Source organism: Saimiri boliviensis, chromosome 19 (assembly GCF_048565385.1).
Source record: "Saimiri boliviensis isolate mSaiBol1 chromosome 19, mSaiBol1.pri, whole genome shotgun sequence".
NCBI classification, from domain to species: Eukaryota; Metazoa; Chordata; class Mammalia; order Primates; family Cebidae; genus Saimiri; species Saimiri boliviensis.
Window position 1 is genome coordinate 423,512 of NC_133467.1, and position 24,917 is coordinate 448,428.

The 24,917-nt window shown below is 33.2% G+C and overlaps 1 protein-coding gene across 8 annotated transcripts in view; it reads left to right on the forward strand.

Moving 5' to 3' along the window:
- KCNT2 (potassium sodium-activated channel subfamily T member 2) overlaps positions 1-24,917 on the forward strand; it is a 436,518-nt gene that overhangs the window by 175,055 nt on the left and 236,546 nt on the right. For all 8 annotated transcript variants that reach the window (XM_074389701.1, XM_074389699.1, XM_074389705.1 and 5 more), the window contains exons 3-7: positions 888-987; positions 8,727-8,775; positions 11,516-11,575; positions 21,386-21,460; positions 22,649-22,732. In XM_074389701.1, the coding sequence (XP_074245802.1) occupies positions 888-987; positions 8,727-8,775; positions 11,516-11,575; positions 21,386-21,460; positions 22,649-22,732 (368 nt within the window). The remainder of the gene's footprint in view (positions 1-887; positions 988-8,726; positions 8,776-11,515; positions 11,576-21,385; positions 21,461-22,648; positions 22,733-24,917) is intronic.

Sequence of the window (24,917 nt, forward strand, 5' to 3'; positions counted from 1 at the left end):
TCACAAGGTAATTACAGGAAAGATAATGCTCATATTAATTTATGCATATTTTGCTTATTCTTAAATAGATTCTTCTTTATCATCATTAAATATTACAGGCTGAATAATTGTGACTTACACAGTTTAAAATATACATACATGGCAGTTTTAATTCCCACAAAAGTTTAGGATTTCATGGATATTTTATGTAGTTAAAGATAGAATTTAATTTATTGAACTTTCAATGTATGTGTGTGTATGTGAGGGAGAGAGAGATGGAGAGACTGATTGTGTGTTTTCCAGTGTATGCTATTATGAGTTCTCTATATTTATGTAATTAGATAATGTATATTATTATATAATGAATAAGTGATATATAATTATGTATTTGGTATGTATTATAATTATAGAGTTAATATTAAATATATAACATAGAACCATACAAATATAATTATGTTTTTAGTAATCAAATCTATAAGATTCCATGAAGTTGCAAGTTTTATAATTTGGCTCGTGAGTTTTTTAAACAGCTAAATTTACTAACCAGTTAAACTTTATCCCAAATTTTAGGGATATATAAAATGTCTAAACTTACAAGCATACTCGAATCAACCTTGATTGAACATAAATTTCATGGCTTCTTAATGTTCAAATCTAGATTTACTCTTGATATAAAATATGCACTCTCATTTGCAGTTCAAGTATTCTGTCAAACTCGTTTTTTGTTTCAATGTTCAGGTAATTAAAATTCAGCTATCAAGAACTTCAGAGAGTTTAGACAGTTATAGTAGTGTAGCTTCTAAATACAATTTAAGTGCTGTATTTAAAGTTGATATTTTTGACAATTCTTTTTAGTCTTCGGTGAACTAAGTTCAAATGAAAATCAAACTTTTATTGTTTGTTTAAAGGTCTAAGGATACGCCTGTTCAATTTTTCTCTCAAATTACTAAGCTGCTTATTATACATAATCCGAGTACTACTAGAAAACCCTTCACAAGGAAATGAATGGTAAGGTACCTTTTTCTGACCTTCTACAATATTATTTTGAATTGTTTCACATTTTAAATTTAAAGATCGTTGTTTAGAGCTTAATTTTTAAGGATGTTTTAGGTGTTTGTCACTAATTAAACTGATCTATCTGGTTTACAAGCACTACATAAATAAAATTCTTGTAGGTTGTTTGTAAGTATCTTTTATTACTTTTCTGTTTGTCTGATGCTAATATTGGACCGTAAGACATGCAATTTTATTGCTTGCCAGAGTGCATTAAGAAGTTGTTTAAAAATGGGTCAGGCTCTTTAAAGACCTGAATGCCTTTCTGTTCTTGATTTTCAGATACTCCCAAAAGATTTACTCTAGTGCATGGCAGTTTTATATTTTCATAATAATAAGTAGTTATTAACCTTCAGTGGAAACACTCCATCATATTGGGAAGGATATCTATCTCAAGACCCAGTTTTAACTGTGCAGTTCTTTATCTTATTTGAGTTAAATGACATTGGTTTATTGACTTATTTTGTTCTCATAATTGTGTTGCTCTTATTAAATTGTATTTCTAGTCATTTGTGGATTTTTCTTTTTAGGCTCCGCCCTTTGCTAGAAACAGTGGAGAGAGGTACTGGGTGTGTAATTGCATGCATAATATTTATCTCATAATCATCCAGTACCCTTGTCCAGCCTACTGAATTTATAATAATTTTCAAAACCAAAAACTTAAATTTGATGACTAATGTCCATACAATTATTTCTTCATGTAAAAGTCTGCCCTAAGAAAATTAAAAAATGAAAAGATCAAAATAAGATGGAAAGTGAGCTCATAATATGCATTTAAATGAATTGGTTACCCCTCAGCTTGTTCAGGTAGTAAACATGATTCTGTATTTGTTTAAGGTTTGTATTTATTTAAAGATGTCTGTTTTTATTTATTGTTAAAGATGAGTACGTGAAGTTTTATCATGTAATAATCTGTGATAATTCTTCATTAAATAATATATTTAATGAAATATAATTATGAATATGTCATGATATCTTTATTGAGTCCTTAGCATGTCCCAGTCACATTGCTATTAGTGAAGGTATAAAAATGCATAGGAACATTTAGTACCCTTATGGAATTTTTAATCTGTGAAAAGACCGTTTGTTTTGGAGATCCTGCTATTGCTGCCAGTAGACTAGTTTCTTACATGTGTTAGTTTCTTAAGTATATACTTCATCTTATTATTCTCACATTATATATAAAGAAATAGAGGTTTTCTTTTATTTTCCACTCTGCTTTGAGACTGTCAGGACTAGTCTTATTATGCTTTTTACCTCTGTTTAGCACAGTGACCACAGGAAACCAGTGTGTTCCCATTTCCCCAAATTGCAACTGCATGTTCAACTTTTCTACTTTGATATTCAAGACATTTCAGTCTTACCTTGTTCCAATTAGGTTTTTTAGTGCTCTTCCACATCTCAGTGAATGAAAACTTGATCCTTCCTTCAGACCCTGCTCTACTCATAGCCTTCCACATTTCAGCTGATAACAATACATCCGAAAAGCTGCTTGGCCCAAAGGCTTTGGAACCATTCTTTACTTTTCTGCAGCATATACAAATCCCTTAGAAAATTCTATCATTTCTACCGTCCTGATAAACCTGGCACACAATCACTTCTCAATGCTACCACAGTGGTACAAGCCACCTTCTCATACCTGGAGTACTGCAGTAGCCTCCTAATTAGTTACTCCTGCTATTTCTGCCTTTGTTTCCTTTTGATGTATTCTTAATGTAGAAACTGTTTCTGTAAAACAAAAGTCACATCTTGATACGACTCTTACCGTGGCCTTATCACTTCACCACCCACTACTCATCCCACACCCATTCTGCTCCAGCCACAATAACCTCTTTCTGTTCCTTGATCATACCAGACACACCCAACTTAGGTCCTTGATGGGGTGTTTCTTTTTGTCCAGGATTCTCTTCCTTCAGATAAAATAAGCCACGCTTCCTCAGATAATATTAAGCTTCCTATTTAAAATTGTAATCACCTGATGAGATTCCCTTAATAGTTTTCTTCTTTTAATTTTTTCTCTATTGCCTCTTTCTCTTTTATGTATTCTGCTAATTTTACTTTTACTTTGTTTTTTGTGGATTCCGTGAATACTAGAGTGGATATTCCATGACGTCATGGATCACTGTCTGAATCCCCAGAGCCTGATACAAAGTGGCAAACAATAGTCATTTGTTAAATGAATGAATGGATACATGAGTAAAAGAAGTTCCTTAGTTATCTAACTTTTGCCTACTCCACCTCACCAGCCTATGCTGAACTACTTGAAGTAACTTACACACACTTTGGTCTCCCTTTCTCTGAGCCTTTGAACGTTCTGCTCCCTCTTCTGGGAAATCAGATTTCCTGCTCCTCACAACCCGCACTTGTTTGACTTGTTCCTGGACTCCAGGGCTTCAGGAAAACAGCTTTTTGGAGAACAATTAATCTAAAATCCTTATGGGTATTGTGCCCTGTAGCCCAGTTCCACTTGGGGTTAGGAGTGTCTTCTGGGTATTCTCCCATGTACTTCTCTCAGAACAATCGAAGCATGCCCTGATGTTACCATTCACTTTTCTCTCCTTTCTGTGTGCTCACTAAGGGCAAGGACCATGCTGTGTTTTCCTCCGTAGCTATCATACTAAGCACAGGACTTGGTGGGTCAGAGAATGCTGCTGAAGTAATGAAATGCTGCTCAGCAATTCTATTGATAGCATGTTGCACAATAAAAATGATGGAGGACTAATGCCTGGAGATGTCAGTGTTATTAAAATGGTTCACATAACAAATTATTCTACAATCATATCAGAAGTATTTTTAAAATGTGGTGATTTATAAATAAAAAGCATACTAGTGAGACCTGAAAATCATAAAATGAGGCATGATGAATCCTTCTAAGGGTAAAAGGGCATTTGGTTGGTGTTGGCAGAGTAAAATTATATTATTTGAAAACATTAGGAGGAACAAAGTTTCCTACAATTAACTTATATGTAATGTCACTAAGAATATTTGGCCATAATTATAGAGGATATACATTTGAAAAATCAGATTACTGTAATTAAAAACATTTATGGTTCCATTTTGAATACAATGTTCTGTTTAGTTCCATTGTCAATGCAGTATTGGGTAATGAAAAACAGAAGTCGCCTTTATGGGCACAGCCTCTATTTTAAAATAATGAGGCCAATTAAGCAAAGAGATTTATGTAATTAGAGCTTCTGACACGATAAGTCTGCAGATATTTTGTGCTGCTTTGCTTTATTTTTAAATTCCTTTTGGAAATCAAAAACTGATATGAAAACCTTATCATATAGAAAAACTGAAAGAATATGAAAAGAAATTTACTGTTAATATATGATGTGTGAATGGAAAACTGTGATGTACCCACAGTGTATAGTAAATTATTTAAAGATGTTAACAAAGGAAGGACACCTGCAGCATGTAGTTTGTAAATGACATTGAAAGATGAGCCATCAACATTAACTCCTTGTCTGCTGAAGCTTACAGTTCATCACTGTGTCAAAACTTGTGCGTCTGTTTCCACTTTAAAAATGGCTGAAATGGTAGTTTTTAACATGATGTGATAGAGACACAGGTAAGAAGCACGTGAACAGGTTTATATTTAATGGTATTTGGATTGCATTTAAAATCAATGCCTAGTATAACAAACAGTGTTTAAGTGAAATTCAAATTTTAAATAATATTTCTTTCTCAGGGTAACAGCTGTTAAAGGAAGAAATAGAAATTTGACAATAGCTCTTAAATATTTGAGGATCAATAGGAATGAATATTTTAATGTAGACCTTTTCTTCTTTTATGTATATTGATTATTTTTTAGATTCAAGTAGGACTACGTTCTTTAACAAATCTCAAAAATTTAAAAGCACTTTTTGTTTACTGGTGTCTAACACTTAAACTTTTGGTCATTGTGAAGCTTTTCTCCATAAAATGATTCACATATGCAAACACACACACACACACACACACACACACACACACACACACACACACACACCCATAACGTGGTAGGTATTAGAGGTACAAGCCCCCTGAATTTTGTGGTATATGTGTTGTCCTAAGACTGCGATTTTTTGCATCCAGCTTTCAGAAAGAGAAAGAGAGCTTGGAGAAGGCATATATCCTTTTAAAAATTATTGGCCAACAAATGACAAACATCACTTTTACTTGTACTTCCTATTCAGATCCCACGTGAGAACCAGTTATATCGTCATACCTTGACACAAAGACTGAGGAAATGTAGTCAACTCAAGAGTGGCTTTTTTTGCCCTTGACTGTATGCCATGGAAGGGGGAGAAGGAATGTTAAAGCCAACTCTGTCACAGCTAATGTTATATCTGGTGGAAGCACCCTTACTGTCCATTCTTTCAAAGAATTAGTTATCTGTCTTCTCTATAACACCCTTGATGGTTGTCTAACCTGGGGTTAAAAGTTTTCAGTGTTTTGAAAGGATTCAAATACTGAAAAGTCTTTCCAACATATTGGCAAGACTCATATGCTTTTATATCTTGCTCACCTAGTTTTTGGATGTGTATTAAATATTTTATGTTTGTCTTGAAATGTGGGCTTAGTATCATATCCAGCACTGATATTTTAGTGTGTATTATGGCTAGGAGAGTTGTATAATTTACCCCTTGTTTTATTTGTTTATTATTTGTTAGTACATTACAAACTTACATTAGTTTTTTGTGGGTTTTTTTGGAGTGCTATCAGTCTTTGAGTTCATCTTGGGTTTGTGAGCAGCATATCCTTGTATGTGAATTATATATGTCCTGCATGTTAACCCTATTACTTTTAAATGCTTTGTTTTTTCTGCTAAAAGTATTTACCCCTGACCCTCACCTCCTCTGCCACAGCTGTTCTCACAGTTTTACCATCTATTTTCCTACTTTTAAGATAGTTCATATATGTTCTGTAAAAAGTGGCTGAGGCTACGTTATTAAGTTTCTATATTTAACTTTTGCTTTTTCTTCCATTTGGTATGGTATCTCTAGTTTTCATAATTATGCTTCATACGTGAATTTTATCAACAGGATAGTCTAATTCAGAATAGCTAAATGATATATATTTGGGTTTTGGTTTGTATTTGTTATTTAATTTTTTATATTTTTGAAAAGGAGAATTTGTGTGTTTTATCATTTAAAATGGTTCATTCGTATTACAATGTAGATATATATGGCAAGGAAGTAAAAATTATCTGAGATCACAATACCTAGAATGAGGCATTTTAAAGACATTTTACAGATTCTCTGTATATTCAGACATATACATAATACATACATACTGGTTGACTTAGAACAATATTTTAATGACTTTTTCCTCAATTTTAATGTTGTTGTTTTACTTGATGATGATGCATGCATCTGCTACTTTAATTCCCTTCTTGTTGCTTCTTTATACCTTATACGAAAATTAACTCAAGATGGATTAAAGATTAAATGTAAAACCCAGCACCATGAAAACCTGGAAGAAAACCTAGGCAAAACCATTCAGGACATAGGTGTGAGCAAAGACTTCATGATAAAAATACCAAAAGCAATTGCAACAAAAGCCAAAATTGACAAATGAGATCTTATTAAACTAAAGAGCTTGTGCACAGCAAGAGAAACTATCGTCAGAGTAAATGGACAGCCTACAGAATGGGAGAAAATTTTTGTAATCTACCCATCTGACACAGGTCTAAGATCTAGAATTTACAAGGAACTTAAAAATATTTACAAGAAAAAACCAAACAACCCCATAAAAAACTAGGCAAACTTTATGAACAAATACTTCTCAAAAGAAGACATTTATGCAGTCAAAGAACATATGAAAAAAAGCTCAATATCACTGATCGTTAGAGAATTGCAAATCAAAACCATAATGTGATACCATCTCAGGCCAGTAAAAGCAGCGATTATTAAAAAGTCAAGCATATTTTAATAGTCTATGTTAATTACCAATTTTTCTTTGAAAGTGCTCATGCACTTCTGCTTAGCAACTGATTTTATAATTTTGCAGGCATTGCTCTCTACTTGAGAATTTAGTGGCTTTTGTAGCACATAATTTTTCCATTTGCAAAACTGGGCATATATCCCTCTTCACTGATACACCTTGTTGTAGCCTGATTTCTTAAATGTTACTCAGAATATAAAAGTTTTCTTAGAAAGGACACTGAGTCCATAAGCTGTTTCTTTTCCTTTATTGGCACCATTTATCTTAGATTATTGGTTGCCTAGTTTAACATATGCGTATACTTAGCAATGCATTGGGTTTTTAATGGCGAGTAAAATAGGTTATGTTGTCTTACGGAACTTGTACTTGTGAAGAGACAGCCATTAAAGAAATACATTTACAAACAAATATATAGCTTTCACTGAGATGAGTGACAGGAAGGGTGTGATGGGTGACATGGCCCAGGGGATTAGTTGACAAAGTTGATCAAGTGGAATCCACAGAGAGGGTTGCCCTGAGACACAGGGAGACTTCTAGCTGAGACTTCTAGGATGAGAGGACAGAACATAAAAAAGACTTGTAGTAGGAAGGAGTGTGTCTGCTTGAGTAAGTCTAAGACTGCCATGTCATTGTTTTGATCTTTATTCTAACAAAAGTTCTAAGGCAGTGAATAGGGTAATGTGATCTAAAATGAATTTTGAAAGAATCAGTGTATTTACAACTTGGAGAAAAATGGTAGAAGGTAAATAAAGGTGCAGGGTTCCCACTGCTAGGTTTTTGCAAGCATTCAGTTGTGAGAAATGGTAGCTTGCAATAAGGTGATATTTGGTAGTGGGCATGAAGAGAAGCAGGTGAATTCTGCAGATATTTGGTGGGAATGGTTGAAAAATTTTGGTGGCTAGCGAATTTAGTATTTAAAGATGCAGGAGAAGAAAGTATCTAAAAGGATGCTCAAATTTTGGGTGACCAAATAAAATGGGATTTGGCAACATTTACTGAGATGTGAAAAACTACCATTCACCTGCTTCTCTTCGGGAAAGCGTAACTATTTTCATTTTTCCTGAGTAGGGTGTATTGCTGTGAGTGACTTCCATTTGAATCAAGTGTGTAATAAATGATACAGAGAAAGCTAGATTATAAATTGTGGAAAATTATAATTAGAGGGATATTAAGTGTCATGATGTTCCTTCCAGAGCATAAGCCTCTTTATCATCAGAAAAGACAATATTTTTAAGGAGTAAAGATGATTACTCCTTCTCTTGTCCAGTAAGCTAACCCCAGTCACACTTTTTTGTGGTATGTTACGTATTTTACAAAACTTCAAGTGGAAATATCATTGTGTTGTATACTCTGTTACTGACTTTTTAAATGGTTATTTATACTGTTGAATTTTTATTACCCAAATATATGTCCTTGTAAAAATTAAAAAATCTTAGAGTTTAGAGAAGACTATGAAGTGACTTTTCAGTGTAGAATTATCCAATACAAGATTGGAGGCTATTCTGCTCAGCGTTACCATTCTTTAAATAATGCCTCATATTTTAATTTATTAACAGTGACCAAAGATGAAATTTAAAAAGTTTTTACTGGAATAGAAATGAATATTAGCAAAAAGAAAACTAAGGCAAAAACATTTTTTCAGATATTAATTTTGATATTTTGTTTTTTATGCTAGCATTATTTTAATATTTCCAACTTTAACTGAATTTTAAAAGTGAATAGATTTTTCACATTTAAAAAAACGTAACTTCTTATTCTTTTTATAGGTCTCATATCTTTTGGGTGAACAGAAGTCTACCTTTGTGGGCCTTACAGGTTATGTACAATTTTGTTTTATCCCTGTATCTCTGGGTTTATTCATATTCACAGAAAAGTACTATTGGAAAGCTTGTGATGTTCAAAGTGAGTTTGTCTTTCTGCTTGATTAATCTTCATGCACCTCTTGAACTAACATTTTCATTGTTTTCTTCTTGTTTGTCTGAACCCTGCAATCTACCTCTTGAGGATTTCCTCATGATCAGGATTAGATTTTAAAGAGCTTTTGAGAGTTTGGAGAAAACCAAAGTAAACTAGTGCTGTAAGGCTCCACTCATTTTCCCAGAGTACATTAGGTATTCCTGTTATGTCATTCCTTTATTAAAGCCCATAACCGGGTTTGCTTTTTACCTTGTATTCTTAGTGTCTGGAACACGGTAGAATATCAATAAGTAATTATTAAATGAATAAACAAATTAATGACTCATATCACCATAAGAGCTTAGCTCTTAAGCAATTAATCATGTAAATAAGATAAAAGCTATTCCCTAGCATAAAAGGAGTCTTTAAGAAAGACTAAGAATATGAAATATGAAAGAGCACAACATGTCTGATTTATATTGTTGAGGTGTTCCCTAGAGTCGTCATTACTTCTTTGTTTTGTTTTGTTTTCTACTGAATTTCATGCCCAGCAAACTTTTTATAAGTTTCTATCTCCTCTAATTCTGTTTACTTACTACAGATCCTTTTTATTTTCTTTTGCTTTTAAAAATTACAAATTATTGGAAGAATAGAATCACCAACATCAAAAAAAAATTGCAGGTAGGAAGACACTTTAGTCCAGAAAAAAGAGAAAGACTTTAAGACTCACTGCTTAGGAACAATCTTTAAAGTACTTTATTTATTTACTTAAAATTGTATGCATTTATGGAGTATGAGTAGAATGTTATTATATAGATATTTTGAGTAGCAGTGAAGTCTAGCTTTTTACTATATCCATCACTCGAATAATGTATGTTATGTCATCAAGTAATTTCTCATCACCCATTCCTTCTTACCTTCTCACTCTTCCAAGTCTTCAATATCTCTCATTCTATATTCACTCCTGATGCCTTTTCACAAGATAATTGTGAAGTCTGTACATTTGTATGTGATAATGAATTTTTTAAGTATCTGTGCATTGTGATCATAACCATGAAATCAAGTTTTTACTGTCTTAGTATTTTGTTTTGTTAAAGTTGTTTTTTTTACATTTCCTTACTTTGACTTCTGTTGCAATATCATATTAATTTATAAGTAACTCTTAAAATATTGAAATGTTCATTAAATTAGTCTTTTAATCTGACCCTGCCCTTTAATTAAGTGCACATTTAAAATAAACTGTTTCATGAATAGCCATATATTATCTTCAAATATATTTTGATCTATTCAAATTGCTTTTTAAAATAGTGATAATTTAAAATAATAATGATGCTCATTTTTAAATGGTACTTTAAGTAACATGTTAAAAATGTTCTAGAGATCATCTAACACCATGTACTTCTACAAAAAAAAAGATGAGTAATTATGATCTAGAGGATTTATGGAGAAAATAAAAGAGATTAGAGTTTTCTGTCATAATAATGCCTGGCTACTGCACATACTTCTGAACATGTTTTACTTACACTGCCATGCATTTTGTCTGTTTTCTTATTGTTCTCATGTTTTAATATTCTTTTAAATTCAAAGTTTTTATCCTGATAGGAAACAAAATGTAATCTCCAGAGTATCTGCTATTCTCATTTAAATAGTCTTAAACGTCAAAATCTATAAACACATATGTTTACCTGAATCACTTTTTGTTTACATTTGCTTATTTGATTCTATTTATCTATCTTAAAGTCTTAGAATATTTAACACAGAATAATTTTATTACCTTTTCCTGTCACTTTTTGTGGTGCAGTAATATATTGTTGAAAGTTAACAGTAAAGATGGCATATACGATAGAGAATATAGAGAAAGATAGAAGCCTACATAGGAAGATAGGATTAACACTTCTATCTACACAAGGGGAACTGGTTATGAAATTCATTCAAATAAAATCTGAAAGTATTTTGAAGTTCTGGTATGGTCTATTTTGTTTAGTATTTGAAGGTACAGCCTTTTTACTTTGTTTGACATGACTGATAGGATTGAATATACTATTAAAGTGTATATTATTTCATTTTCTATATTTTCTGAAGAGAAGTGCTGATTTTGATACAGATGGTGGTGCTTCTGGGATAGAGCAGTTGTCTGTGGTGGCCAGTTGTGTGCTGCGATTGTATGTATTAGAAACACACACACACGTAGCTGGGCACGGTGGCTCATGCCTGTAATCCCAGCACTTAGGGAGACTGAGGTGGGTGGATGCTAGAGCCCAGGGCCTCAAGACCAGCCTGGACGTGGTGAGACACTATTTCTCTTAAAAGCATTTGTTTTTTTCAAAAGAAACACACACATAAAAGAAGCTGTTCTTTATATATCTTGTAAACTTCAGCCAGTCTGTCTTAATACCAACTTCACATTTTTAATAATAAATAAAAATGGTTTATTAAGAAGTGTTAGAATGCATGAAAACTAAGCTGTAGCACAGAAGACAGCTAACTATGGCCAGGAGCCTGTCATCTGTATATAGAAGATAAGCCACCTGATAACTCCTATTATACACACATATATTTATAAATGCACATATATTTAAATAAAGTTAGTAGTATGGCCAAGAGTGTATATAATTTAATTTTATCGTGTTTTCTCATTAACTTACAACTTATATTTCAGGTTTCCGTGGCATTGATAAGTCTTTTTGAAACAATATTACTTGGTTATCTTAGTTATAAGGTAAGTTATTTTAATTAGCACTTTCCAGCTGATAGAACACATTGCTAATATTTACTCAGTATTCCTCTATTTATAATTTGCACTTAAGGATAAGGCTGACTCTTCTTAAGCCACTTTAATTGTTTTGAGCCTTTCCAGTAGGTGATAAAAAGCTGTATTAATTTGATAATGTTTTCCTTGATGACTTACAAATGCTTTGCTAGTTCCTATGGGTTTACTTACCCATTATATACATGATATAGTGAGGCAAGCAAATGGAATAGTTCAACTTTATCGTATTCAACTTTGTTTTTTTCTGATTTGTATACAAAATATTGAGAAAGCAAAAACATGTCTTAGGAATTATTTTAATGAATTATCTTATTTTTTGATAAAGCTTTGTTTGGCTAACATGATTTAACTAGTATGTATTGAGCTCTTATTTAATGAAGAACTCTGTACTTCACATGATTCTTTTCTCAGTGAGTTTACAATCAAGAATGGGGGGTTATGGCAGAAAATCATACAAATAATAGTAATACAAGCATAATATAATGGGTACTTCCAATGAGGTATAAAGAAAGTACTATGGAGTTTTATAGAGAGAGCTCATATCATGGAATGAAAAGGGAACACTAGTCCTTGAATCATAGTGATATCCATAAGGCAAGATGAAAAGACAGGACAGTAGAGATTGATAAAATGAGCAAAGGCATAAAGGAAGGACTTTGCATGTAAAATTGGAGGAATAATAAATACATTTGGCTAGAATATGGGGGCATTTTATAGCAGCATATAATTGTAGGTTGATGGGAGATGACTAACACAAGATTCTATAATTGAAATTCAGTTTTAGGAATATTGCTTAGAATCTCTATGCAGTTCAGATCAAATAGACATTATTATGAAGTGTATCTGCTCAGGTAAGATATATTGCAGTATGAAAGGAAAACTGACAGTAAGATTTTAGGTGGATAAAAAGAATTGCCAGAATTAATAAACGATGAGAAGCTAAATAAATTATCAGCTGATGAGTTAAGTGAAGAGAAGGAAATTCATACCATTCTAGTAGTTTCTGAGTTTCAATGACTGAAAATATGGCGGTAAAACCAAAAAACAACTGTATCAAGAAAAAAGATTGGTGTCCACATAGATTAAATAATGGAATTAGTTTTAGAGGTGATGAATTTCAGGTACTTGTGAACATACAGAAATAAGGTATGCAGTTAATTGAGAATAAGAATCTGGAATTTTCGAGAGAGAGATTTATTAAGACTTAGCAGGCATTTTCACAGAGGCAGTAAAGGAAGCCTTGAAAGTCTATTATGCATGAGTTAATCACCAGGGTGGAAGCTAAGGCTTATGTTGATGGAGATGCTTAAATTGAGGATTTTGGAGGAAGAATGGAGCAATAGGGAAGACAGAGAAGTTAGAAAAGTTAGAAAGTCATTAAAATGGTTGAGTGTCATAATCATTACCAATTTTTGTTAATAGCCCTTTTATCTGCTATATCAAGTATACTTAAAGTTATGTTTTCGGGGAAATCTTATCTAGCCATCAATTTCTTTTGTCACCCAGGCTGGAGAGGAGTAGCACGATTGATTATGGCTCACTGCAGCCTCCACACCCTCTGGGCTCAAGCAGTTCTGCCACCTCAGTCTCTTAAGTAGCTGAGACTACAGGTGCACACTGCCACCTACCTAATTTTTGTATTTTTTTTTTTGTAAAGTCGGGGTTTTGCCTTGTTGCCCAGGCTGGTCTTAAACTCCTCGGCTCGGGTGATCCTCCGACCTCAGCCTCCCAAATGGCTGGGATTGCAAGTATGAATCACTGGGTCTGGCCCTTTCTCACTTTCTAAAGCATTAGAGTTTTGAAGATGACATTCTTTAGACTATTATTTAATTTTAAATTTAGAGCATGAAGTTTTTACAAATTCACCCTGTTTTTATGCTCACTTTTTTTTTCTTTTTAATTCCATTATTGTCATATTAAAAAACCAACTCATTTTTAAGAATGTCAGGTTGATAAATAAGAAAGTACAGAAACAAAAGAATGACAGCTTTAAAAACTGTAGGGGGATCGATTAAAATTTACGAGAAGACACAGGATGTTAGAAATGTCTGAGGAATAAAAAGTATTATATGAAAGCGTATGTGCTATGTCAAGTGTAAGAAGCTTGAGGAGAGGAGTTCATTTGCTAATCACCTACAGTAATCCAGTTATAATGGTATACAATTGAATGTCAAAATTGTTAAATGGAGTATTTGTTTGACTGAGGTAGGTGCTTATTCAAAGTAGTAGGATGAAGAAAGGAGGACTGTTTCATGATAAAAAACATCTGCATTTGTTTAAAAAAGAGTGAAATATTAAAGGAAAGTTTATAAGAAGTAACAATAGGCTGGAACAGAAACCTGCGTTTTAATGATTAGCTTTGGAAAGTCTCCATTCTCTTTTGAGAGGGCAGAAGGTGAAATGTGGTGCTTGAAGATATAAAGAAGGGAGTGGTGCTGGGATTATAGAGGTGAGCCACCATGCCTGGCCTAGTTAAATTTTTTAAAGAAAAGTAATATACAGACACACAGAAATGGTTATTGTATTGCAGTAGCAATTATATCCACTGCTGATATTATTCTTTGATACTTACAATCCTGAAATAGTAATATTAATGGCAGATCCATGTATAACTTTTTAATATTTGTTTATATATGTATATCTATAGAGAGAGATGATGTATATGCTTATCTATTTATATATTCAAGTGGTGCATGAAGACATAAAGTAGGAAGCTAGAGAAGGGAAATGAAAGAGCTTACACGTGGTAGTCACACATCCCTAAATTACCTAGACTCAATCAATGATAAGCAACATAGGTGAAGATACTAAACAAGGGTCTTTTAAGGGTTTATTAGTATATGTACTTGTCAAAATAGGTGTTCTATAAATAGGTCCGGATCAACAAATCTGAATACTGGATAACTAGAAAAATAAAACAAAAATCAAATAAATTAGTGTCCCAGATATTATCTTTAATGTTCATTAATATGCATGTATACATATGTGATAAATGTTGAATGTGATATATAAATAATGGTATGCTTAAAAGTTAGGCATGTGTATTTTGGAGTAAATTAATTCTATCTCTTCCACTAGTACAGGAGTATATGCAGGACTGCAACATGGCGAAAATATTAATCTGCATTCGAAGATGTATTTGCTCTAACTTCTGGCTGAAATGTAATAAGAAATTAAGATTAGTGTTTTGCTCATATAACTCTTAGAAGTAATTGTAAAGCAATTTTGAAAACATATTCAAGATAATTTTCCATTGCAATCATATGATGATGACATTCATAATCAATTATTGCTTATAATTTATAAGATTAGGGCAGAAAATTGTAAGACCTAGCATTCAGAGCTAGATGATAAATATTATTTCTATTTCAACCTTTAATGGCTTAGATGGAGGAAATGTAGACAGCAGTTAAGTCCAGTGTGTTACAGAGAAAACAGATAGGATAAATAGGAGTTATGTGACTGTAGAAGGTAGGTTGCTGTTAATTATCCTCTTTTTTCCTTTCATAAATATAGTCAAATCTGTGAACTCTTTGGTCCCTTCAACAGAATGTTCTAAAATTTTTTTAGAATGAGTAAAAGAAGTAAGTGGTAGTTATTTATGGTCTATAAATGAGGGATGCTTGGGTAGCAGAATTTAAAACATACTCCTTCCCTCAAGTTAGATTTTTTTTTTGTTTGAGACAAGGTTCTCACTCTGTTGCGCAGGCTGGTGTGCAGTGGCACGATTGCCTCTACCTCCTAGGTGGTATAGATCCACTCACCTCACCCTCCTGAGTGGCTGGGACTACATGTGTGTACCACCATGCCCAGCTAATACTTGCCTTTTTTTTTTTTTTTTTTTTTTTTAAATAAGAGATGGGGTTTTGCCTTGTTGGCCAAGCTGGTCTAGAACTCCTTGGGCCAAGTGATCGCCTGCCTCCTCACACTCCCAAAGTGCTGGGATTACAGAGGTGAGCTACCATGCCTGGCCAAGTTAGATTTTTTTTTAAAGAAAAGTAACACACAGACACACAGAAATGAATATTGTATTACACTAATAATTGTATCCACTGCTGATATTATTCTTTAATACTTATAATTCTGAAATAGTAATATTAGCAAATTCATATGTGACATTTTTGTGTTTGTTTATATATGTATAATTATAGAGAGTTATGAAGCATATGCTTATATATGTATACAATATTTAAGTACATATTAATACAGCATTATGCAAGCACTTTATAATTCTTGAAATTAAGACATTCTAAAAATAAGCATAACTGAATCATTAATAACTAAAATAGTTTAAACTTTCATTGAGACTGTAGGTTTTGAAACTCAGACTAAGTTAAAGTGAAATTAGCTAGAACTATTAAAGTACATGTTGAGTTTAGCAGATAATGAATTAAAATCCATGACATGAACTTATTTTGTCTTCTGTCATACAGGAGTACAGGTCTGTGCTTAAATCATCATTCCATTCGTGTTTATAGCTGGTTGGCAAAACAACTACAGTAATCACCCAACACTAAAGTTCTTATTCTTTTGTTGTCATAAATATCCTCTAATTCTTTATCAACTGCTTTCAAAATGAAGCTCTATTTATGCACACACATTCATTAAATCAAAAGGATACAAAAACAAACTCTGGCACAATTTTCAAACCTCCACAAACAAAAATTCATCATACCTAGAAGCTTTTTGTTAAATCTGCAATTGTTTTTTCTATAACCAGATTACAAAAAGCAACAATTTTGAAAGTTCAACACCACACTGGCTCATTTCTGGAAAAGAACAAAGAATTTAGTCCAGAACTTCTGAATACCAGATAATGTTGATTCTGCTTATCTTGCCCTGAAAATGGTAAATCTAAATATTGTTGGGTTTATATGTACAAATACAAAATAAGACTGTTAATTGCATGACTATACTATTTAAAGTCCATCCAAAGAAGACAAATTATCAGTCCTTTAATTAAATATTTTAAAATACAGATATTCTTAACATTTAAGAATAAAAAGTATTTCTGAAATGTTCGTTGGCCCAGTCAGAGCTCACAACAAACAAACAAACTGCTGTAACACATAATTTTTAAAGTGCTCTTTAGAGTTGCATAGGTAGTAGTGCCAAGTTTCTACTTTTCTTGATGATAAAAGCAAAAGTGTGATGCATTTTAGAAAGTCACGTATTTTTCTGCATTATTATTGGTTAAAAATGATGTGTCCATACTACATGTAGACTAATTGGATTGAGGTTTTTTATATTTCATTGAATCCTGTCAATAAGGAGAGGAACACAGAGAGGACTGCACACTGAGAGCAGATACAGCTACTACTTAGAAACTAAAGATGTTAGTTTTTGGAAGAAGAAGAAGGTTTTTTTTAATGTCCTTCATGAAAATCAGATTAAATGGAAAATGTCTTTAATATAATATTGAAAGGCATTGTGCTTGCCTTTCAATTTTATTTCTTGGTTTTCTTACATAGTGGCATTGTATGAATGAAGGCTTTTTTTCATCATAATAGCATTTATCCTTAGGTTTTTGTGATGAAGGCTTATTGGGACTCCTTCTTGGCCAATGAAACTTGTGGATCCTTTCCAGATATATTTTTTATTAGCTATTTTTAAGAAAGGTAATTTATGGATGTATCTTGTCGTTCAGAAGGCAACCTGAAATCTTAGAATTAAACTCCGTGCATAAAAGAGATGCATTCATTTTTAGCAGTACATTGTCCCACTGTACAATTTTAGGCCACGAAAATTAGTCCACAGACACACACATATATGTATACATGTGCTGTGAATCAACAGTACATGGTTGACATAAGGTAGTAACAGTTTTTATTTAGGAGATTCAGACTGTTTAGTACTGAGCTAGGAGCAGAGCATGCAATCCTGAAATACACTGGTCCTGACCTTAACCTCACAGAGTTTAAAGTGTTGTAATGTATCAATTATATAAAAACAAGCTGAAAAGAAATAACGTAAATGAAATTCATGGAGGATCAAGAAGGCCAGCGTGGGTGTTAGATCCTGCCTACGGGGTATATGAAGAAGAGGCAAGGAAGGTCTCTAAAATCTCAGATTTTGGTTGAGAGCTGAAAGGCAGGTATGAGTTAACTTGGCAAAGTGAAGTTGGAAAGAAAGGTGAAACTTTAACCAGTCTCTTGAACAGTTACATGCAAAAGTATAAGGCATATTCTAAGCAGTGAATATGGCTTATATATTCAGTCCGCAGAAGAAATTATCTTTCAGGGCAGAGAAGTCAACGAGAGACAAATGAAATAGTGCCTTATATTGACGGAGTTCTGTTTCTGTCTAGTTCTGAATACTAGGCCTGGTCTGGCATAAGGGTACAGGGGGTGGCAGTAGCTCAGTTGGTGAATTGGAATGGGACAAGAATGAAGGAATGAAGGTGTGGTGGCTAATTAGGCTCAACAGGTCAAAAAGTGAGAAATTGGCTGGAATGAGAACTAGAAAATCTCAAGATCTGCTTATAAATTAGTAGGTCTTATTGATAAATTATAGTATAATTGTAAGTATAGTATTAAAGGAAGATGTGAAAAGGTTTTCCAGGATAAGTCGGGGAACAAATCCTAAGCTTGGCTTTAGACATACTACATATAAAGTGCTATTGAGGCATTGATGTGAAACTGTGGATTAAGCAGTTGATCTGAGTCAGAATCTCAAGAGATAAAATAGTGATTTGGGCTATTGATACAATATTGGAAGTTATTAGCTTATTATCGGTTATAAGTTGAAGCTGAAACATGGACAGAATTACTTAACGTGGGTATGTAAGCAAGAACTCTTGAATCATTTCCTCCAGAAAATTTCAATTGGCTCTCTAGTTACAAGTTTAATCATTTATACATGATTACTTTAAGTATAAAGGTTTTAAACAATGCCATTCTTTCAAATGATTTCATTTGGATCCAATGGAAAGAAATGTAAATACTTAAGCTCCAAAACTAAAACAACTATATAAAAGAAAGGTAAGAGTATATATGAAATAGGTGGGAATATCATTTACTCATTCATGATATTAATTGATCCCCAACAAGCATTTTAAAAAATTAGTTCCCTGAAATGTTACAAATGCTTGCCAAAGGGATTAGTAATGGAGGTGTGGGAGTCTGATATTCCAGCCAAAGGGAGAGATGTGGGCAAAGATATACGAGCATAAAGTAGCCTAGCGTGTTCAGAGATGGATATAAAATTGAGTATGGCTGAATCTGTGTTGAGTTCAGGATAGGAATAGAAATACCTAAAGTACAAGCCAAGCTAGCAGCTAGAGTTCGAATTGTGAAATTGCATGTAATACAATGACGAGTTTGGATTTTAATATGTTGGCAATGGGAATTTGGCATTTTAGAAAGATTCTTCTGGCTTTAATATGAAAGAAAAATCAGAAACAAACCCAAGCTAGACAGATACTAGTTGTTTAAATAGCAACAATCGTAAAAGGCTAATGTGTTATAAATGAAAATGAAGAGAACTACAGGAGAGATAAAAGGTTTCTGTTTCCACAGACTGAATCATGCAATGTGCCATAGTTCATACTAATGTTGCTGGGCATTAACAGAAGTACCCTTTCATATCACTAGTAGCAACTGTTCCCAAACCCCTCATTTCTTGCTAGTCAGATCAGTGTCTTCTTGGGGACAATCAGTGACACCAAAGAAAGACATACAATGAAAAGTGAAAATACAATAAGAAAAAAATTAGGCAAAGGATAAACATTCTGGAAAAGATGCCATTTAAAAACTGATGAAAGAAATGATATTATTAACCTGCACAATCGTAAAAAAAAACATGGCCTAACTGAGACTAGTTATAACTCTTGTTAGTTAAATAGTCCTGATTCAGTGGTAGCAGGAAAAGATCGGTCTTTCTACACCATTCATCCTCAGTCTGATCCGTGCGAATCAGATGTCATCTTGGGTGGATGCAGTAGCTTTTCTAGTCTGTTCATTTATATGGCATTTCTCAGTTTAGTATTTAAGAAATTATGATCAATATATGCAAACAGTTAAAATTCTCCTCTAAGAAGGCTTCTGCCTGTCCTCAACTCAGACCTACCTGGGACAGGGAATTATCATAGGGAGGCCTATCTGCTGTTACTACTTAATATCTTATTTGATGCCCTTCAAGACTGAGAAAGAACAGGAAGGAAGTGCAGTCAGTTTCTGGGTTGAAGTTGCCTGACTGGCAGTTATTGTCTGGTGTTGGGTTGCTCCATATGGCAGATACAAGCTCTGGCCCTTTCTCCCATATGAAGCTTTTGTGTTTTGTCTGGGGCCTTAGAATTTCCTGGAGGCCTCTGTGTCGGGCTAGCCACTAGGAGTCTGACACAGACGTTTCAGGTCCACCATTTGCTGAAGTCCTATTTCACCTTCAGGTACACAATCTTATTGAGAGTAAACCCTTTTTAAATAACTATAGGTTCCATTCTTTAGGCTGGAGGCATTGATGTGGTTCCCAGAAAGTAGCCACCTTTCCTTAAAGTTGGGGATTTTGGCCTGCCGTTATCCAGTCATCTGTTTCTTTGATCTTTTCATTTTTAAAAGTTTAGGCAGTAGCCAAATACAGTCTCCATGTTGGAGCCAAGCTAAGTGGTTCCCTAGAGCCCTTTTCACTAAGTTGGGGTGATGAGATGCACCACACCTGTAACATCTCTATAAGGAGGCATTCTCACTGCTTCTGTTTCTTCTAAACACTCCTTTACTGTTTTTAAACAGCCTGGATGAGGGTGATAAATTATGCTGGTAAAACCTATTAATTTCTTAGTACATAGAGACAATAGCTGCTCCAGAACGTTGCTTTGGGATGTGCAAGTATATTCCATCAATGTAGTTTTTAGCCTTTGGGGCCTTAGGGAAAATTAAGGAGTCCCAATTTTATAGTCAGTGTTATAATGGATCATTGGAGATTTCAGGGATGGCAGATTTCAAATTGCCTTGCTAATACACAGATCTCTTCATAGAAGAATAAGCTGCTTTAGGAGGGTCTGTGCTTATTATCGTCAGACACCAATCAAGAGAGTTTCGGTGGTGACCTATTAATGTTAGGGTCAGCTTCATGGGAACGTAACCTGTGCATAATATGAGGGTCAGCACGGGGCTCTGCAACCAGAATGCCGTCGTGGTTAGTTGAATGTTTTGTTACCTTCTTGAAATAGTTAATTTCTTATTAGGAGGCTTCATATTTTTCATTTTGTACTGGGTCCTTCAAATTATGTATTTAGTTTTGATTAATATTTCTGTATTATGAAGGTAGGAAGATTAAAATCTAGATAATTGAAAAAGTTACTCCTTTAAATTCTGTTAAAGTGAAGACAATTTTAATACCAATGATTGTTAACAAGAATATGTTCCGCAGACTTATGTGCTTGATGATTAGTGAATATCATTATTAGAGTAAGTAAAAGTTTGGAATGTCACTTTTTAATTGATTTTGTAGGTTTTGTTAATGTGTTTTATTTTTACTGGTAACTTTTCTTACATGACATATTACATGATTAAAAAATGTTATGTGCAATATTCATGGTTTCTGTGAACATTTGTTTTACTTCTTAAACTTATAAAATTGAGAGAGCATGATTACACTAAGAAAAATAATCTCTAAAAGTCATTGCTACATCTCTATGTAATATTCAGTATTCTGTTAATGGAAACATCCTTATTGTTAGAGAAATTTTGAGTGCTGTCTGTTTCCCCATTTAATAGGATTCATTATAATTGACTTTTATTTTTATTCATTCTTTCTTGGAAGGGAAACATTTGGGAACAGATTTTACGAATACCTTTCATCTTGGAAATAATTAATGCAGTTCCCTTCATTATCTCAGTAAGTCCTAAAAGAACCTTAAAAAACACCTTTGTGTATTTAGACTTAAGTAGAATCTTTAACTCTAGATACTGTTAAATAATATGGGAGCTAAGATAAATGAATTTAGACTTTGGTTAGAATCATGATACTAAGCAACAAAATAAAACTGGTTGGATAACTGTGTTGTGTAATTAAATGGAAAGTAATGATTTAGTACAATAGCAAAGTGAAATATTTTGAAGAGATATATGATCTGGGGATGCCATTTGACAAGTGTCATTGTTAAAAATGACTAGAAATTACTTATCTACTTATTGTTCATATTGTGGATTTTTAAAAAAAAACACAAGCCAATTGAAAATGTATTTACAAAAATTTCTCATATGTTGAAAATACTTGTCTGTGGTTTCACCACAAAATTTGCTAAGCCAAATTCTCTTTTTAGCAAAGAGATTATCAAAAGGCAGACATCTAGCAGTGTGTTTCTTTTCAAAGTGCTGTGTTACCAGTTCCATGATGATCCTATTCAACTACAGTCCCATAAATATATCACACAACACTTTCCTTTTGCAAAATCATATTTTAATCATGATTTTATAAAGTTATAATAGTGTCTGTTGGGATTAGACTTTATAACACTTTATTTGAATTTTATTTGGAAGATTTTGAAAATTAGTAGATATTTCCTGGAGCTGTTGCTCTTCTGATAATTATTTTGAGTGATTTATCAAGAGAAGCAGCTGGAAGTAGATTAAATGACAGGTTACCTAAATATAATTCTAATTGAACATAGTTCCCAATGGCACTTAAAATGGTTTAATGTAAAGAAAGTAAGAGGTAACATTATAAAAAGAGAGAGTGCCTTCCCTCTTTGTTCCTATTAATACCTCAAGTTACAAAGAAAAGAAAGCCAATATGTATTACAAAGCATCACACTAAAAGAATTAATGATAGAATTAGCATAGATATGTGCTATCTGGTGAGAGCTTACTATTTTCTTTTTGCTTCTGCAATAATTTCCATAAGAAAGATTCAGACAATGAAAGAACGTATCAATTCCTTGTATTTTGTTAATAATGAGTTTATATCATTTGTCATGTTTTAAATTATTACACATTCTTTAATAACTTTTTTCTGTTTCTTTTAAGTCTACTGGGTATGATTTCTTGCTTTGAGATAAAAGTCTAGTTTTGGTTTGTTTTCCAGATATTCTGGCCTTCCTTAAGAAATCTGTTTGTCCCAGTCTTTCTGAACTGTTGGCTTGCCAAACATGCCTTGGAAAATATGATTGTAAGTATGGAAGTGAAATGCAAATATGAAAAGATAAATAATAACACTTCTTACTTTTAATGTTTAGATTAAATTCAGAGCAAGATAATTTGGGATCTAGCCTTGAACTTTCTCATTCTATATTCTCCCATAATATATAACTCCTACTATTGGATTTAATTTAGCTGTGATTAAATTTCCAAGTGTTTCCTTTTAAAAGTTCTTTTAAATGAATTTTGTGTCACAGTAAATTGTTTCATTTAATTTTTTAAAAATAAGTCATTTTGGCAAAATACTGTTAAATAATTAAAGTGGTACATTGTATAAATTTGTAAGTTAACAGAACTAAAACCTCTGTATTGCCAAGTTCCTACCTTTGTAAGGCCTCTGACTGGTAAACAAAAATGGTTCAGAATTTCTCAATGTCTCTAAAAACCTAATTGGTTTTTGGACTAGTTCAGCCACTTAGCTAATCTTTACCGTACAAATGTCCTTCCCTTCCAAGGCAGTTTGTGGATATAGAATGGGACTCTTGGCTTTTGAGGGCCCAGGTAAGTGATTTTTGTCAAACTGCTCTTAATTATAGGTAGTCCATATTCAGTGAAAATCTGTGGGGTTTCCTAAAATCCTATGTGGGAGCCAGAAGCCCCTCATTTAGAGTCATCCTCGATTTGCTTGAGCGGAGTTGTGGGTGGGACACTAGGAGAAAAGGAAGCAAGAGGTGGAGTAAGAGATGCAGAACTCAGAGCTGTGCTGCAGTTGCATTTGGCCCAAGGATGACCCTGCTTGGAGGCATGGTTTATCACTACGACCAAAACATTTTTACCACAAACTTTAGTACTTCTAAGCTGCTGTAAGACATTGCCATTGAGTCATTCATTCCACAAATGTTAGTTCATGTTCACTATATGCTAAACAATGTGATGGGCAAATAATTTAACTTCTCTGCTAATATCTTCATCTGCAAAGAAAAGCACCCACATTACAAGTTTGCTGTGATAATCAATTGAAAGTATATATACATACTTATATACACAGTGTACACACATACATATATGTAGTATGTGTATATTTTATCTGGCATAACAGAGTAAGGGCTCAATATTATTAATTTTACTGCATTGAAAATTTTGCTTATTTGGAAGCAAACTTATTTTCCATTTAACTGGGTTTTAAACAGACATTATGACCAAAGTTTTGGGCAAAAAGAATATTTGGATAACATTTTAGTATTCACAACCAGATGAATGTTTCTAAACATTCATCAGGTAACTGCTGGAGTCTTAAGAAAGAACATGGCCAAAAGGTGGGAGAACATGGCCTGTGAAATGAATTGCAGAAATAGTGGACCATCTTAATTGCCCCAAAGAAGTACCGTTTGACTAAATATAGATTGCCTAAATTGCTAATGAATAAAAATACACCAGAAAAAAAGAAACTTACTTGTTAATTTCTGTGTTATTAGTTGATGGAAAAAGTAATTCAACCAGGACAGGATACATTAGACAAATATTGAGAGTAAAAAATCCTGTTTTGCCCCTTTGATTTAAGATTAATTTTCCATGTTATTTCCATATCTCGTGTCACCAGATGCCAGATTTTGATTTGCTTCTTGGTTCATTAACACTTCTGTAATAAGAAACTAAAGGATGAGAGAGGAAATCCTAATCAGTCAACATAGTTATTTATCTTCATAACAGTCTGGTTAAATGAGTTGTAGACAAAGTGAGTGGTAGACAAAGAATGGCTCATTGAGGTACTTTTTATTGGTGAAGTTAGTTTTCTTGTGCCATACTGGTTTAAGACTAAGAGTTTATTCTTTATAAATGAATATAAAAATGCTACAAATTATAAAAATCTGTCAATCCATTGCATAGACTAAACATTAGTAATAATTTATATCATTCTAATATTTTCCATGCAAAAATATACACACATACCATACATGGAATGATATTGTCTGTCTGAATTTATAATTGGGATATTTTGTCATATATTGGTATGTAGTGGACTAGTTCTTATGTTATTAAAAATTATTCTTCAAATGGCGGGGCGTAGTGGCTCAAGCCTGTAATCCCAGCACTTTGGGAGGCCGAGGCGGGTGGATCACAAGGTCGAGAGATCGAGACCAACCTGGTCAACATGGTGAAACCTCGTCTCTACTAAAAATACAAAAAATTAGCTGGGCATGGTGGCGCGTGCCTAT